We start from the raw sequence: 18,584 nt of genomic DNA, 5'->3' as shown, positions 1-18,584 counted from the left end.
ATTTATTATTCTTTTTCCCTTCAAAATAAAAGGTGCATGCTGAAGACATTGTATATATATATATGTCATATTTAACAGAGAATAAGAAAGGTAAAGACACAAAGAGCAGGTATGTAGATGTCTTTTCCAGGATCCTGCTAATGACCCTTGCCACAAGCACAGTTCACCTCTTGGGACACAATCTCCCTGGCACTGCTGGAAATTAGGTAGCAAGATTACTGGGCTCTATTAGAGGGACTTTCACTAAAATATGTTGGGAGTTCAAGGAGGGACCATCTAGGAAAATTGCTAGGCCTGTAGTTTTCTTCTTGAAGAAAACCCCAAAGAATTAGCCACAGATATTTGGTTTATTACAATTTTCATACTTACTTTCATACATACAGATGGTTTCCTCGTACTAGGTGTGGAAGTTAAGCAAAGTTATGTGTGTGTTTGTACACAACCCCAAGAACAAATACTAGCAGACTCTCCTTGCCTCTAGCAACTAGCACTAGTAACAACGCATGCACTGTGTAAGTCCTCCAGTGTAGATAACACAGCTCTTTCCCCCCTGCCCTTCCTTTCCTGGAACATGAGAAGGAGACACCGTAGGATGGGAAGATCACATGCAGGAGGTGGTTCACCATGCCTTGGCAGTGCAGATGAGGCTGGTCCAAAGAGATGCCAGCAGAGACATGAGATGCCAGGACAAGAGTTGTGGGGGACAGATGGTGCAGAAAAGGTGCTGCAGGACTAGAGCCCAGCAACTGTGCCTGACCTTTCAAGTGTGCTGATCCTCATGCTTTTTGTTCTGCAGTCGTGTTCCTTGTTTCCTCAGCTGAAGAATACGAGTACTGTGTACTGATGTTATCTTCTGTTACTTCCAACAAGTTCTTCACCTTCTTATTTAACTTATGTCTTCTTTCCAAGCGAGAATATCCAGGTTTCGGTTGGATCTATTTTAAGGTGAATTAATTAACCAGCATAATAATACATTCCTGTTTTTAACTATTTAATTTGTTTTATTCTAACATCATTATAGAGTATATTTAACAATGCCAGTAATAAGCATTTCTTCCTCTCGCACCATCCTCCTTATTTTCATCACAGGGAAACTTACCTCCTGATTATCGGATAAGTCTGATTGATATTGGTTTGGTGATAGAGTACCTGATGGGAGGAGCATATCGCTGCAATTACACCCGAAAACGGTTCAGAACACTGTACCACAATTTATTTGGGCCCAAGAGGGTAAGGAGCGAGTTATTTGCCATCTCTATGGCTGCACACACTGGCAGGCATTACCAGCCTACCAACTAGCTTCTTAGTTGGTTCCAGGCTGGGACGATCCACATGCCCACACTATTCGGTCTACAGATTCATTTCCATTGTGTACATAGCAGCTATTTCACCACAAAGCACCACAAACCAGCCACTGATACAAGCTACATTTTTTATTAATTTGATGAAAAAAAATATTGGGTTCTGCTGCCCTGGTGAGACCAAGACAGTCTCCTCTGGCTCTAAAATCTGTAATTATGAGTAACCACAGCTTTTGAAAGACAAGTCTTTTGATCTGTACCAATAATACCATAGGGCACCTGAGTTAGACTTGAAAAAAACTTGTGTTTTGATTCACGCATTTCCTATCACGTGGCTCATCTTCTTGATTGCGGCCTGAAGATAGCAGGGCAAAGAAACCCATAACTCAGAATTGGCTTTATTGGCTGGACATGGCTCCATCAGAGTCAGTGGGCTCATGGCAAAAACACTGTTCAGTATTTTTGAGGTTTTCACATTTGATATATTACAACACTGTGAATCCAAAGTAGGCTTACTACCTTTCTAAAACATAAAAGACATATATTGTCATCCATAATGCCACTGACCCAGTCCAGCATGAAGAAAAATCTGCTCAGCTGCTTGCAGTAAGATTTGTAGTTCTTTCTTTGCCTCTTTTTACCTTACATTTTCATTTCGTGTCTCAGTTCAGATTTTAGCAATGCATACTATTAAATGTTGTTCTCAGTGGTTATAAAGAGCAACATCTCTGGAAACAGTTATAGACAAAGACCTAAAATGTCCTACACTTTCATTCTTCACTTTTGAGAGGAAAGGTAGTAATTGTAGCTGCTGGGGGACACTTCTTTCCCTTTGTCACTCCATCAAGAAAAGCTTTGGAGCAGCAATTTCACAGATACTGAACTAACGATACAAAGCAGCTCCACAGCTGTCAATGAAAGCGTGCTGGGAGAATGGCCAAAATACTCATGTACTCCAGAGAAATCCATTCATGCATTAGCAGTAATTCCTATCTCTTTTCCACTAGAATACCCCCAAACCAGCTGTAATTTGTACCTGAATCCAAATGTATGTCTTCTGTTGTGTGTTTTGGTGAAGTAAGGTCAAACTCAAGGTAGAATTAAATATATATATGTAATTATTTTATTTTTATGTATATGTATATTATATTACATTACATTGCATTACATATATATTATATATATTGTATTATCTTGTATTATCATGTATTATATATTATGTTATGTTATATTATATTCTCTATATTATATGTTATACATCACGTTACACATACATGTATGTATGTATATACATATAGTTGTAATTTTTCATCACCATTCTGGGAGAAGTAACATTTTTCTAACTTTTTTGTACAGCCTAAAGCCCTGAAACTGTTGGGAATGGAGGTAGGCAACCTGTAATAAATCTTAATGTCTTTTCCATCTTTGACGAATATATGCTATATAAGATAATGTTTAAATTCACTGTAATGAAGGCACCAATAGCTGTTTTCAAGTTTTGTATGAGAAATGTGCCACAGAAACTGTATTTTTCATCCAGATAACTTGTTTACACAAGGGCCAGATTAAGAAACATTTCTTAATAAAACTCTAGCGGATAGACAAGAGGAAAGAAGCCTCTGCAACCCTCCATGTGTCATTTTTCTTTCATGAAGATTAAACAAAATGTTTCAGTCTGTCAGGCTAAGCAGAATTTCAGTCAGATAAGTATCTAACTTTAAAACGTGTTCAGAGAAATTAAGCAGTTGCGGAGAACGATGCAGAAATCTTTACATGGGCTGAATTTCTGTCAGTTTTCTCGACACTTTTGGCTACCCTGATGCTTCAAGGAGATCGTAGTGTTTTCTTGTTTGTTTATTTTATATAACTTTCATTTTGCTGTCCACAGACACAGCACAGAATAGGTCAACTCATCTGATTAAAGCAGTAGGCTAAAATGGGGAAGAAACTAAAGGCAATAGAAACAACAAAGAGCTGGAGAAAGAAGGGATAAACCTGGGATACAAAGGCAGAATGGGAGTGAAGAAAGGCGATTCCTACTCTTGTGAGAAGGGAGGCAACACAAGAATAAGCAGGGAGGCAGTCTTCAGCAGACCAGAGCATCCCCTGGATATGTACTTTCTGGAGGTGGAATGAGGTGGATGCATTACATTGCATTACAATAGATGTTATCTTTGGAGTGAACTCTTAGCTTTATTTTCATGGTGGCTTTTCCAAAATGGTTCTGGATATTGCGTGATTGTGCTCTGTGTTCTTAGGGAGAGAGAACAGTTTAGAGTGATAGTCCAAAGCTCTTTTTTCCTGTGTTTAGGTATGGGGTTACTGGTTTCTTAATTACAGTGCATGGACCAATAGTTTTTTCATCGATTTCCTGTGCTAAATATTTTGTCAAAAAAAGCTGAAGGGGCTGGCCTGCAGTGAATGCTTTTGACATCTCAGGTACTGACTCTAGTGCATTGTGTGAATTGATTTGGTTCCTTCACTGGTGAAAAAAATTTCTCTACAATTCTCACAGGATGATGTCCCTTTGCGGCAAGGGAGGAAAACAACAAAAAAAAGAGAAGAAGAAGTTGATATTGATTTGGATGACCCTGAAATCAATCATTTCCCCTTCCCATTCCATGAGCTGATGGTGTGGGCTGTGCTGATGAAGCGTCAGAAGATGGCCCTCTTCTTTTGGCAGCATGGGGAAGAGGCTATGGCTAAAGCACTGGTGGCCTGTAAACTCTGCAAAGCCATGGCCCATGAAGCATCAGAAAACGACATGGTGGATGATATATCCCAAGAGCTGAACCGTAATTCCAGGTGAATTTTCTTTCATATACACTTTCCTGGGCTAAAAGGAAAATAAAATAAAAGAAGGGAAGGAGGCTGCTGATCCTGCCTGAAATTTGCTTATCTGTACCTTGCCTTCATTTCTAACTCATACGAAAAATGCAGTCCCTTTAGAGAAAGTCTAAATGGCAATCTGTCTGTCAGAGAAGCAGAGCTGCTAGCAGTATAACTTCTGAAATGAGAAGGTGTCAAGAAGGCAATGAAATATCTGTATTGTCTACGTGTTCTCCCTGAGTCCTCAAAATTCAGGCTACAACCTTTCTCTGTGCTTTTTCAAGACACTTTGTTCATCCCAAGCAGAACAATTGTTGAAATCCTTATGAACATAATATTCGGGCAGAAGTGTTAAGTAACCAAGAGCTCATGCTTAGTTAGGTGAGCAAGCCAAGATACTAGATTCCATAATAATCTTTCCTGATGTTAAAAGTCTGAGACACAGAATTTAAAAAGGGTATTGGACACTCCTTTTTCAAGGAGACTTGACCACAAAGCCATGAACAAACAACACAGAAGCAATCCTCTAAGCTGCAGATAACCAAAGGATTTCAGCTAGAAAATATCAGGGAGGTGGGCAGGCAGGTGGGAACAGACAGCTGGTAGGTGTGGGTGCTCATCACTGCTAAATCGGGGCACTTATTTATATGCCTGCCATTAGCCACTCACTTTTGAAAATGTGGGTTGCCATGTGTACAGTGAACATCACGACTTGCATGATGGAAGGTGATGCCCTCCTTGCAGAGGCTGTCAGTTGCAGAGGGGTGTTTTCTGCAGCGGGCTGCTTGGGCTAATGGGAATGATCAAATGTCCCTCTGTTGCAGGGACTTTGGCCAGTTGGCGGTGGAGCTGTTGGACCAGTCGTACAAGCAGGACGAGCAACTTGCAATGAAACTGCTGACCTACGAGCTGAAGAACTGGAGCAATGCCACGTGCCTGCAGCTCGCAGTGGCAGCCAAGCACAGGGACTTCATTGCTCACACTTGCAGCCAAATGCTGCTCACAGACATGTGGATGGGTCGTCTCCGGATGCGCAAAAATTCTGGCCTAAAGGTCAGCACTGTTTTAAAATAAAATTAACAGTCTGAGGAGTTCTAATAGATGGTGACGGGTCTCACAACAAATCAGTAATAATTGGCTCAGTTAACGAGATTTCAGGTGCTTATTTGTAGTGACATTAAGCAGGATATATTCTTCCTGTGTTCGGTTTTTCAACAGGGAGCTATCGCAAACCCAAGTTCAAAGCAGGTTACTTTCATCATCTTTCTCAAAGCCCCTTCAAAACATCAGTGAGAGTTATCAGAATAAGAATTGAGCCAGGAGGTTAGCATGTCACCCTGCCTGGGTACATATGGAGTTAGCTAAGGTTTTTAACGATAAATAAAGAAAAAGGATAGGTAGGTGAATTAACTGCTAGTGAAAGGCGCTGATCTGACAACCTTCCCCAGACAGGCCAAAGCAAGCAGTACAAATTTTCTTGCAATCCCCTGCCAATCTTCCTGATGACTGACCTGAAGGGACTACCTTAGAGGATTTAGAGGATAATTCAATTTTCAAAGCTGTTTAAGCTTTATTCCCACAGTTAGCGAAACTGCTAACAGAGCAAGGTGAATTCTGGGAGGTCAATTTGTGTCCATGGGCTGGCAACTTTCACCTTCACCAAAGTACTCACCAGTCAGTACAGAACCAGGAATTGCCTCTTCCTCCCAGATGACTGAGAAATATTTTCTGTGAAGGGGTTCTCTCTCCTGCATTAATCCTGTGTGTGAAAAGTGGTAGTTGCTCAGCTGTTTTGCTGTGGGAAAAGATGTTCAGTAACGGCAAGAATGTTTTGAGTACGTGCAACATTATTGTACTGGGTCTAATCCAGTGACAGTGATGAATGAGAATAAGTGGCTGATACCATTCTCATCATCCTCCTGCAGGAGCTGTGCCTAAATAGATACGCGTAGATATCTGCTTACAGACAGAAAGCATTCTCACATTTGGAGACATCTTTACTACCTGTTTTTCTGACTCAACTCATAAGCTCATTGCCCTTCAGCGGGACTGCTGCCTTGTTCACTGCTTGGCTTTGCAGATATTCAACCTGGGTAGATGGGGATCAGTGCAGCAGCTCATTTCCCACTGCATGCTTTCTTCTTTGCAGCATGCATCTCTTAAGCTGTGAGATAGACCTGTCCTTCACAATGAATAACGGAAGGTAACAGACCCTGTTTCCTTTCAGCTTCTTGGAACATCAGGGCTCCACAAGGATCCTTTACTCAGTTTCTAGTCTGTGTTTTATTTCACTGAAGCTCATTATCAGGGCCTGTTATTGCCCACGAGCAATCTTCTCCCATCAAAACTGGCAAATGGCAAGCAGGCTGAATATAATTCTTTAGAATGTATAGGACCAATGGGAGGGGGAGAGGCAATTTGTTAATCCTGCCTATTCTTAAATATAGCCTCTCTAGGAAGCCAGGTCTGCCCATAATCCCCTCTCCCTGGACACATCCTTTTGCAACAAGCCAAGTGCAGGAGCAGTGCGGGCAGCCTGGTGCGTAGCTCTTCTGAGGCTGGGCACAGCATTCATATACGCTAACTGCTCCTAATCGCAGTAGTTTGGATGGTTTCAACAACATACATGCTGTCTGTCAATATGATAAGCACAAGCAGTCACCCTTCCTGACCTGCCAACAAGCTAACTCTCTGGTTTCACTGTCATTTAGGGAGAGATTTATAACAAAGTAAGTTTCCATGAGATTGCAGCAAAACCAGGAAAAGCTATTGTGCTTGTGAATACAGACAGATCACTTCTTTTTGTATTACTATGTTATCTCTTCAGCTGTACTACTGATTTAACCCCAAGCATTGTTCATTACGTGTGTCCACACAAGGTAATGTTAATGGTTTCTGCACTCCCACATCATAAGAAAGGGAAGGCAGAAAAGAAAGAGCTGGCATTAACATGAGCATTACATGGCTTACAGGTTACTGGAGCACAATCTAAGGGGACCGCATAGCTAAGCACATCAGCATCTGCTATTGCTATTGCTTTGCCTTATCTCCTCAGATCCACACACACTTACACCTTGACTACCTGCGTGCATTAAGCATGGACACAGAGAGCTTGAGACCTGTTAACCTTCTCTGTAGAAATTAATACTGCTTGCATGTCATTTACACTGATACTGTCTATTATTTAAAATGCAGAAATTTGCAGGTCTGAGGTCTGAACACTCCCAGGAGCCCACCTGCCATTGACCTTAAGTCATATTTTGTAAATATATTCTAGTATGTAACAATACGCATCTGATGAGCAAACAGATGAAATACTCAAGAGAGGCAATTAGCCTTAGCACCCACAGCAGTGGTAAATAGACGTTACGTGCTTTGTTTCAGTACGGAGCTCTGAAAATATCACCCCAGGTGACAAATACTCTATTATCATAGAAACTCACACGCATGCATGTATGTCTTTTCCTAAATGTCCTGAGGGAGTTGTTCCACTTGATACTAAGTAACCATCATGATCCTAATCTGTTTACTGTGATGATTATTGTTATCATTATCATTGCTTTAGGTAATTCTAGGAATTCTACTTCCTCCTTCAATCCTCAGCTTGGAGTTCAAGAACAAAGATGATATGCCTTACATGTCCCAAGCCAACGAGATCCATCTCCAAGAGAAGGAGCCAGAGGAACCAGAGAAGCCAGTGAAAGAAAAAGAGGATGAGGACATGGAACTCACCGTAAGTGCTGACAATAAATCACCAGCCTCAGTGCGGTCAATTTGTTATTCCCACCTCTATGGGTGTTGCAGGCTGTCCGACAGATAAATTTAGCAGATGATAGGTTACCACCCCTAACAATCCCCTCTCCTCAGAGGGTCTCAAACCAGACAAATTGACATTATTGTGTCTTGATGTTGCAGCAGTGCATGGTGATGCTGAAGCATCATGTTGTGGTGTAATATCCTCTTACTTTGATTCCATTTGATGCCATGTTGTCTGAAATAAATTAATGAGATTTCAGAATTGAAAACACTCAGCCATAATAGATGAATGGGCCTCTGGTAGAAAAACAGCTCGCTAAGTCTTCCTTTGGGTGGAAGGGCCCAAAGACTCATAGAAGCTAGAGATCTTTTTTTTCTTTTAGTTAACTTCATTAGAGGGCAAGTAAATGCGCAAACAGGCAAAAAAAATGAAGAAAGCGTTTTTCAGAATTCTTTATGAATTTGTGGTCAGTGCCTCTCACACATGCACACATGCAATTTTTAATCCACTGAAGACATTAGCAAGCAGCTAGACAGCTCAGCCCTTACTAAGGGCTTCTGCAGCTCAGCAGAATTGTGTAACAAAGGAGTTGTCTGTATTAGTAACATAGCCTTAGAGGAATAATTTGCACCACAAAGAGAATCAAATAGCTAAAGCTGTGAAAACTATACAAGTCACCTGCTTCCAGTCTCCTGTTCTCAGACTTGTTTGACACTTTTTAATTTGGGCAATTACCTGAGCTATCAGACCTGCCTTAGCTTCGTTCAGTTTGCTTTTGTTTGGGTTTAATTGTGGTGTCTTTGAAAGACTTAAAACTTAACCCCAGTTGGTCACATTCAGGATAGAGGCATAGAAGTAAAAAGGATTTTCCTGGTTAATTTAAAAAAAAAAACAAAACAAAAAAACCAAAAAAACAGACTGTTTCCCACAGGCAAACAGCAGGAGCTGCCCACAGGACCCCGTCTGCAGGCAGGCAGAAGGACCTGCCTACAGGACCCAATATGCAGGCAAGCCGAAGGAGCGGCCCACAAGACCCACCTACAGGACCCGTTTGCAGGCAAGAACCTGGCTGTTGGGAAGGACCAGAAGCCAGAATAGCAGCAATGGGCCATTCTCTGCTTGTTAGCTATTGATTGCAATTTACTATCCCTGGCTTCTGATCCACTTACGAAGTGCCTATTGAAATCAGATAGGCGCTTTGCAAGCTGCCTTTTTCTTGGCAATGGGGAGAAATTTGGGGAGGAAGTCATTTCCATCTCTCTGCAGTTATCCCAGCTCCTGGTTTCTTGTCTACAATACTGTGTTTCCTTTTTACCTTCTGATTCCTGCTACAAGGAAGTGATGTGTGAACTGGATCTGCTTTTCCAGGGAAGTCTTAGATGTTCCCTTCCTTCTCCCTTCTATGTGCTGACAGTCCTACTGCTATTTTTTGTCATTGACTCTGCCCTTAATTCTTTCTAAATTTGATGCATCATTCTAGTGAAGTTTCAGACACTTACGGCTTTTTTTATAAAGTAAGAACTGTTTCTGTGTAGTCCAGCAAGTTTAGAAACAATATGTTTGGTACACTACTGCTGACTTAATATTTCTGCATATCATCTGTACTGTGCTTTAGGACTTCTAGAAGCTTCTAACACAGCTTCTTCACTCAGGTGCTCTTCAGTAGTGAGGAGAGATAATTTGCTAGCAAAGAGACCTTTGCATATATTTCTGTGGTAAGATGCCATGGCCAGTTATATTTAGTCACCCTCAGGCACTGTGTCAGCAAGAGCGTTCCTACCGGACATGTTTTAAATATAAGAAGATATTTTAGATTGAAGTTTTGTGTTATTCCAGCCATAGTCCAATAGTCCAGCATAAGTTAGTTTGGATCTCTTCTGCACTGATGAAAGGATGCTTGCAAGACTGGGAAATACCTTTGTGAAGTTTCCCTTTAGCCACACTTATATTAAGTGTGTGATATCACAGATGTTTACTGGTGTAAACATTGTAAACATGTAAATGTTCACAAATGAACTCTGGCTCAATAGATCACTCACTCACCCTAACCGTAGCTCGTGACTATTGTATTCAGAATGACCTGCATATTTTCCTCCACATTCTTTCCTTTCAGGACAAACAAACAGATTTTTTTTTCTGTGATGACTACAGTTTTATTTTATTCACTTACTTAATTGGCATATGGTTGTTTAAAATATTTTCAAAATTTTTCCATGGTTTGGGTTTCAGAACTTTGTTCAGCTTAAAGCTTAAACAAACAAAACAAACTAAAAATCATTTTGGTCACTTTAAAAGCCCATTTCTACCAAATAATTTAACATCTAAACAATCTGCCTAGCTGTATTTCTAATCATACCCAACAAATACATCTTTGTAAAAGTACTGCTAAGATAAAGAGATCATATCTCGTTAAGGTCTCTTCACTGATTTCTTCTGAAGTCTTACGTGTTGTGCACTGCTAAGCCCAAGTGACTAATGATAGGCCAAAAGAGTCAGTTTCTTCCTCTGGACTGCACTTGTGCAGAGTGGGTGAGGTCCAGGGCCTCAGTGATTTTTGCCCTATTTTACACCTCATTTGCACAGAAGAATGTGATCACACAGACTACGGCAACAGCGAAGTCAGTCTCCGCATGGGTGCATGCGAGTATGTATTCATTTTACACTCTTCTCAAAGGATCTGGTGGGTAGCTGAACACTTGGATGTACTATAAAGATGTAGTGTTTTTTCACTGTAAACTACTTGTTACTCACACCTGCTTTTAACTTCATAACAGATATATGAGAGTGCTGGGCACACATTTCTTTAACACCTAGATGCAAGGCAACAGACTTTCCCTATAGCAGCCACTCACAAAAACACCCTTGAATTCTGCTCTCATCACCACTCCCTCAGCGTCAAGGAATTTACCGCAGTTTATGCATGGAGCTGCCAGTCATTAATCCTGAATATTAGACATAGAGGAGTCTAAAGGCCAGGGACATTTTGTATTTGTACAATGTCCTAACCAGGGCCTTAATTAGTTGCTGATTTTTAGGTCAGTCAGAAACCCCAGCAGTCTACCCTCCTTCCAAAATAACACTGGTTCTGGAAGCCCTAACGAGGAGCATCCTCATCCCTATTCAGTGCCTTATTGTTTGGATATTATTATTACCATTTGCTGGTAATTGGTCTTATTTCAGAACACAGAATAACTCATCTAAGAAGTCCTTTAGAAGATGTTTCAGTTGTTGTTTTGATTTTTTTTTTTTCTAATTTTCCACATCATATAGGAAGTTTGAACTTCACTAAGAGTCTGAGTTAGGACTTTTCAGCAGCAGCAAACTTAGTTGTGTATGCTTCTGGGCTCATGTTGTCTCATCTGTAGTATGTCTGCTTAGCCTTTTCTCTGTGGCAAGAACTAACCAAATATTGTATCACTAAAAATACAATTCTTAAGATAGGAAAGGTTGAAGACTAGTGTCCTCCTGCCCCAAGCCCATCTCACCCACCCTGTTGGGGGACAGTGCTTGCAGCATCGCACATGCCAGCAGCAAGGCACCCCTTCAGCTCATGGAAAACAGCAGTGGGAGACTCTGCCAGTGGTCACGAGGCAAAAGTGCTGGCCCTCTCCATAAGGAGGGATTTCCCTCCATTTCTCCAAGGGTTTTGGAAACCCCCCACAACACCACCACACAACTGCTCTGGCACTCTCCGTGTCCTTCGCCATGCTCAGCAGCCAGAATGACTGAGCTGCCGGTACTTTAGACCTGCTCCTCTGTATTCACCTTCAAGAACCATTGAGCATATGAAAAATCCAATTTTACACACCTGTAACTTAAAGGCATTAAACCGTTTTTCCTACCAGTATTTCAAAGCAGAGAACAGTAGCCCTAGAACAACTACCGCGGAGGCAGCATTTCCATACGTAGCGCAGGGTACAACGGGGTGTGCAGAGGGAGAGGTATAGTGTACCCACCTAGCTATTGCCTTTTCCACACCAGTTCTGTGTGAATAGGGGTTAAGGCTATATGTACCACATAGATTCCACTGAGGATAAAATTTGAAGAGCCTGTGATCATTCTAGCAGGACTGAAATTCCTGTTATTTAATTATAAACAGAGAAATATGTTATAGGATCATTAACATATACTAATGCAAAAATGCACAACCCCAAACTGTCCTGGTTCCCTATCACTGAATGGTCTTACATAAAACAGAGGCGGGGGGAGGGGGGGAACAACAACAACGAAGAAACAGAATCCTGATTAGAAAAAATCTCCATGAAAAAAACTATGCGCACATCAATCCCCTCAGGCTAAAATGATGCAGTTGTACCGTACTTTACAATGTAGTTGAGCTGCTGTCGGGTTTACCTTGCATGACTCATGGTGAATCATGGATAAAATTGTGTATTAGAGAAAGAGATGCCGCCCACACAGAGCAGTGTCTTGAGTTATTCCCACCCTATTGCTTCCGCCTCCAAGCAAAAACACATTTGTTCACATTCAGCATTGCAGCTATTCTGTTAACAAACTCACATAAGCTATTTCTGCATGTTTCTAATGGGGAGGCTTTTCAATTTGTTAACACTGTGATATAATTAACAATCGGGGACATCAGGTCAAATCTAATCCCTGGCCATCTCAGAGCAATTCCCCATCTGTAGCATGGGGGAGGGGAGAGGTTAGTATTATACAATACAATTATTTCAAAAATAATTACAGCAAGATAAAATTACAGCCTCATTATCAACAAGAAAGCAATATCAAATGGGAAATCAGTATCCATGAACTAAAGCATAAATCCAGATACTAAAAGAGCATTATCCTAAAAACGTTCACACTCTCTGATTCCAGTAAGAGCTAAGGGTCCCTCAGAATTAGCAAATTTATAAAATTGTGAAGGATTTAAACTCTGTAAAACAATCTTTTTCACTAAAGCACAGCACTGCTCATTCGTTAAAATTGCCAGTATTCATTTTCACTCTGCTGCAAAATTCTTGAGCACCAGAGGACAGCAGAGACAAAGCCTTGGGAAAAGCTACAGAAAACTCTAGCACCAGATGGCAGTTTTCCCTGAAACAGTGTCAGGTGATAGAGAGAAGCAAAGAAATTAGTACCTTCTTGGACTATAATTTTCCCAAGCATTCAGATCATATGCCACTTTTTTTCCCAAATAAACATTCCCCGATATAGATCAGGGAATCACTTTAGATCTGTAGACTTCAGATAATGATACATGGAGTTCTGTGAAAGTTGTGTAATCGCTGCCACTATAGTTATATTCACTAAGTCTCATGTTCTTGCAGACATTTTGCTTATCTAAAAAGAACTCTCTCCTCTGCTTAACAACCACTTCATCTTTTTCCTTTTTAACAAAGCTCTTGATGGACTTTTGAGGGGGTTTTATGGGCTCTGTGAGAATCAGCAGGATGGATATTTAATTTTTTAACATGCATTGTTTTATCTGCATTTATGGCAATGAATTTAGAATTCTGTAGGCATAAAAACTTAAGGGAAGTAGGTAGCTTCATCAAGGCAGACTACAGTTTGAAGAAAATCTCAGCAGGTTAGTTTCAGTGCAGTATACTTGTGTCCTCAATCTTTGTTCTATTTTGATGAAAAATGTGCAGGGCAACATCTGTGCATAGTCAAATTCAAGAATATAAGGAACCATGTGGAAAGTAATAATACCAGTGGAAAAAACTAACTGCATAAATTAAATGAAAGAGAAATATTACGCAGGAGCTATCTAGGACCACACATGCTCCTAATAATGTTACAAATATCTACACTGCCTGAAAGAAAAAAAAAGTGGTCACCTGTTTATCATTACAAATTACTATTTTACAGGGCCACAGACCTATACGAGTATCTCCACATGAGACCTAAAAAAAAAGGAAAAAAAGGAAAGATTGTGATTCTTACTTTTATATGTGTGAGAATTGCCTGTCCTGTTCCTGTAGGGCACTAGAACCAGATCAAATAGCTCACCTGAAGCTGATTAGTTAAGTATGTGCTGAACATCCTGTTGAATCAAAGAGCACAGACATAGATAAAAGAAGAACCTCTTTATTGAAAGACAATATGCCTGGCATCTAATTTGGCTTGGTCTTCCACATTTTAATTTGCAGATGAGAACAATATCATCTTCGGTGATGGGGAAAGTTTGCTTCAGTTAACATAAAAGTAGCAATGTGCTTTGATCTACTTGTAGAAAAACATTCTAGAAATATTTAAATAAAAGCATCACCGTGCAATCCCTGCATAATTAGATAGGACAGTTTTATCTCAATTGCTTTCATGTGTAGGATTGCTACAATCTATAGGTGCTGCCACAAACTAAATCGTAAGAACTTGCCCAGGGCACAGTGACCTAAAATCCACTCAGTCTACTATTCACAAAAGAATTGTTTCACAAAGAACATTTAATAGATCACACTGTACTCTAAATACAAAGAAACACCTTTTAAGCATTAACTTCAGTGAATATACAGTTTAGTCACCCCTTCCACCTCTCAGCAGCTGACTATGAAGTCTGCAGCTGACCATGAAGCTAAGAGTAAACAAAATATTACCGTCTTTTGCCTGTTAGGTTTGCACTTACAGCTGAGGACTTCTTAAGTATGTGTTTCTGGAGCTCAGCATAGCTCTTCAGTGAGTCTGAATTGCAGTGGTAACCATGAGATCAAGCATAACAGAAGCAGTGCATGAGCAGTCTGGAACTTCATTATGGAAGAAGCTACAACCATGTGGAAGGATCTTTCAATCCAAGGCCTTAATGCTGCAGTGAACTCTACTGGTTAGTCCTCTACGTCCATGTGAAGTTCACTGTGGGATCATTGCCTGTGACAGATCCGGTGTTCAATATAAAAAGAGTCACTGGCTTCATTGCTTCCAGTCCAGCAACTGCCAACTCATCTTTCCCCCTGTTGTTCTCTCTCAGTCTCAGCCTTATGAACTTCTCTTTGTTTAAACCCAAAACTTATCTGTTTTCTGTGTGCATCTGTTTGTTGTATAGAAGTACACCAGACAAAGCTGTTGTCAGGTAAAATTTTTGCTGTCCACACAGCAAAAAGGAGAAATGTTCTCCACATCTCATTTTTTGTTCACCAGTCAACGATTTCACACTGGTGCTGGCAGTTGTTGCCAAAGCATTGCTTTTTCAGTTCATAAAGTATTAAACAGCAGCTTCCCTGCAAAAAAGATAATCTGAAAACAAAGCATTTTACACCTAGCTATGGACACCTGGTTTTGTCTAAATATCAAGAAATCAGAGAAGTTTTGAATAGTCTCCTTTTGAAATTTAAAAAAAAAAGCTTAATTTGTCTTTCACAAAAAAAGAAACACAAAAATGTCCTTTCTTGTAGGCAATGCTGGGACGAGGGAATGGAGAGTCCTCAAGAAAGAAAGAGGAAGAGGAAGTTCAGAGCAGGCACAGACTGATCCCTGTTGGAAGAAAGATTTATGAGTTCTACAATGCTCCCATCGTTAAATTTTGGTTTTACACAGTAAGAAATCTTTCCTGTTATATTACTATTACTACTGTTTGGACAAATTCTGAAAATGCATTATGGTCGTCTTGTGTGTTTCACTAAATGTCTGCCTCTGAGTGCATTGGAGGGCTTACCTGTAAATAAAATTTTAATAAAAATCTTTTGTGGAGGTCAGCTAGCAAGTCTAGCAAGTCTTGAGCAAGTCTAAGACTTCTAAAGACTACCATTTCATTCAGGAGGTTAATGGTTAAAATTTGAATGCCTGTGTATGTTTTTCTTCAAATACAAAACAATAAGTGGCAGTTTGCTGCAGTCAGTGCTCCCAAGGAATTCCCTATAGGAGAAATCCCAATAGGAGAGCTCCCAATAGTAAGCCCAAGAGGAGGCTGGGCTGAATCAGGATATCAAATTGTATAACAATTTATGAAAAAAAGAAGCAGATAGAGCACATCTTTTCTTGGAACATTTTTTCCTTTGTTCTGTTTTGACTAGTCTGCAGAATGTCTCTCAAACTGTTTGTTTAAGTACCCACAAGATAACAAAGACATGAGTAGCAGCTAATGTACTTTTTTCATGGACAAATTATGTCAAATCAGTATTACCTGCCCATGTTATAAAGAAACAGACCTTGCAGATGGAGAAGAAAAAACAGTATGTCATATATTTTGACTAAAGACAATATCAAAAACTTTACAGGGTATTCTCACAGAAAAAATTAGTAACTGCTATATTAAAGTTACTATGTAGATACAAAGCTTTTTGGCAATTAGTCCTCAAGAGTAGATATTAATTATTCACTATCAAGCTGGAAGCAGGGATTGGAAAGGGTTCCATTTGAGTCTTTCCTACATGAGGTGTTATCTGATATTTTCATTCAAAACTTGGATGATGGAATAGAGATTAGTTGTTAAATTTGCTAATTGCACTAGAATGTAAGAATGAGATCAAAAAGTAAAATGAACACAGAAAGTAATCCTCCAGTTTCCTTGGCTGGAATATTTTATCCTAGTTCAGCTTCTGCATCATGTTATAAATATGGACTAGATTGAAAAATGTTTCCAGAGGTCTGTAAAACATGAGTTGAGGGGAAAGATTTAAGGAAGTGAGGTTTTCTCTGGACAAAAGAAGTCTGCTGAAGGAATGCAACTGTCTTCAAATATGTGTAAGTAGCTGCAGAGAGGAACAAAATATAATAATCTCCAAACGCTTGCTGAACAGGACAAGAAGTAGTGGTTTAAACTGCAGCAAGGCAGCTCTAGGGAAGATGTTAGGAAACAGTTTCTGACTGCTCTGAGAAGTACTGTCATAAACAGTGTAAGGAGATGATAGACTTTCCATTATTAGTGATTTCTAAGTCTATCTTATCAAAACGTATGTCCACTGCAGCTGACTTCTTATATGAAAAATTGCCTTGCTGAGATCCAGGCAATACATCTACAGACAGCAGGAACAACTCACACCAACAGAGACTAAACTGTGGTGGACAGCTTATGCTAGCAAATAGCTGCAGTTTGGCAACTTGGAGTAACTACTTGCTGAACTGTGTGGCCACAGAACATTAATCAGACTGGTGAGTCTAGAAACTGCTCATCAGCAGCCTCGTCTCATTATCAATTGCAATGCGTATTATGCATATCCAGAAAAGTCTTTACACTGTAAACAGAATGAACCATCCTGGCTCTCCCTGTTAGTTCAATACTGAAATGGGAGAAGATCAATATTGCATTTTCATTTAGACCTGTTCCTGCAGTTATATGTCCCAAGGCAGGTCTCAATCCAGGTCATTTATTAAAGATGGATCTTGTCTACACTGAACTTGAAGAGCAAATCAAGGTGGATTCTCGCTGCAGTGCTTGACCAGTTGAGTATATTAAGAAACTCCTGGAGACTAAAAGCAAAACAACTTTTAGACAAAGGTTAAAATTGCACAGCCTATCACACTTTTTACAAGCACACAGGCAGAAATACTAATCATAGACTCAAAAGAAATCCTCCAAATCTTACATTCCACAGTACAAAATGCAAGAACAGTGGCTATAGTTATGGCTATTGTATGCCATTTAAAATAATTTTATTATTCTGTATCTACCAATCTGCTATTACTCTACAGCTATATACACCTTCATTCTTAATATACGCAAGAGTGTGTTACATGTGGGTGTCTTTCAGTAAGTCACATTTTGGCCAGCAGATGAGCCAAAATAAACAGCTTTTTGTCAATTAAAAAAACTTTAGCCCTTCTCTCTGGACACGCAGTAATTTCGAAAGTCAACTACTCTGTTCTGTTTTGTGGCTGTTGCACTGAAAACCGTGATTCAAAGGTTTCATCTCATAGATTGCTTGCGAAGAGGATGGCCTTCCCCTTTTAACTATTAGCTTTAGGCTGAGATGCTAGCAGGATGTAAGAGGCCACATTTTTACTGCTTCTGAGGAGGAATAGCTGCAGAGGAAATTGAACCCCGAGTAAGAGTCATTTTCTAAACATCAAAACAGCTTTGCCCTAAGTTTTGCATTTTGGGACCACTTTACTTTATGATCATTGAATTATTGCAATCAATGAGAAAAGGGGAGGGTAGTCTCCCTCCTGAAGCACTCTCCTGGTGGTACAATTTCCAGGTTTGTCCCTTGCCATAATGAGTGTTTGAGTATTTCATACAGAATGGGACAGCATCCATAGGAGGACAGGAAGCAACCCACCCTAGAAACTTCTTAACAGGCATTCCTCTCCTTAGTTTCTTCATGTACTGCCCTCAAGGGTCAAATGGTAGCCCCTAGCTCTTTGTCAAGCCATGTAAAAGCAAGAAAAAGAGGGTTCAGCTACTTGTGTAGTAGTGCTTTCAAAGAATCTTGAGTACCAACCAGCATGGGCAGCTGTACTGAGGTTTGACCTCAGTGTGGGATCAGGACATCCTCCTGGAAGGCAGGAGCAAGTTACAGGTCTCAGGTCTGGGAAGGGAGAAGGAGGTCGTCACTATCTGAAGGGCTTGTTTCTTGGGTTAAAGTGGTGCAGTTTCAGCATTATTTTATTCATAAATCAAGACACTTTTTCTCTTTACTTTTTTTTCCCGAACAAAAATTTTCAGCAATTTTCAGTAAATGTGGATTGACACCAAAAAAAAACCAGAACCAAAACCAAAAACCCACAACACCTCAAAACAAAATAAAGAAGCAGCAAAAGCCCCTTGTTACACTGAAAGTCACAGAATCACAGAATCATTAAGG

The 18,584-nt window shown here is 40.1% G+C and overlaps 1 protein-coding gene across 1 annotated transcript in view; it reads left to right on the top strand.

The window, feature by feature from the left end:
- The window catches only part of LOC104621397 (transient receptor potential cation channel subfamily M member 3), a gene marked incomplete at both ends in the record, with an annotated part of 84,051 nt that extends 68,674 nt beyond the window's left edge, over positions 1–15,377 (top strand). Inside the window, 7 exons of the mRNA XM_010287872.1 lie at positions 910–945; positions 1,090–1,230; positions 2,658–2,687; positions 3,817–4,106; positions 4,955–5,183; positions 7,696–7,863; positions 15,237–15,377. Coding sequence (XP_010286174.1) covers positions 910–945; positions 1,090–1,230; positions 2,658–2,687; positions 3,817–4,106; positions 4,955–5,183; positions 7,696–7,863; positions 15,237–15,377 — 1,035 coding nt within the window. The remainder of the gene's footprint in view (positions 1–909; positions 946–1,089; positions 1,231–2,657; positions 2,688–3,816; positions 4,107–4,954; positions 5,184–7,695; positions 7,864–15,236) is intronic.
- Positions 15,378–18,584: the final 3,207 nt, after the last annotated feature.

Source organism: Phaethon lepturus, unplaced genomic scaffold (genome assembly GCF_000687285.1).
Source record: "Phaethon lepturus isolate BGI_N335 unplaced genomic scaffold, ASM68728v1 scaffold14790, whole genome shotgun sequence".
Classification (NCBI taxonomy): domain Eukaryota; kingdom Metazoa; phylum Chordata; class Aves; order Phaethontiformes; family Phaethontidae; genus Phaethon; species Phaethon lepturus.
This window is presented reverse-complemented; position numbering and strand designations above follow the sequence as displayed.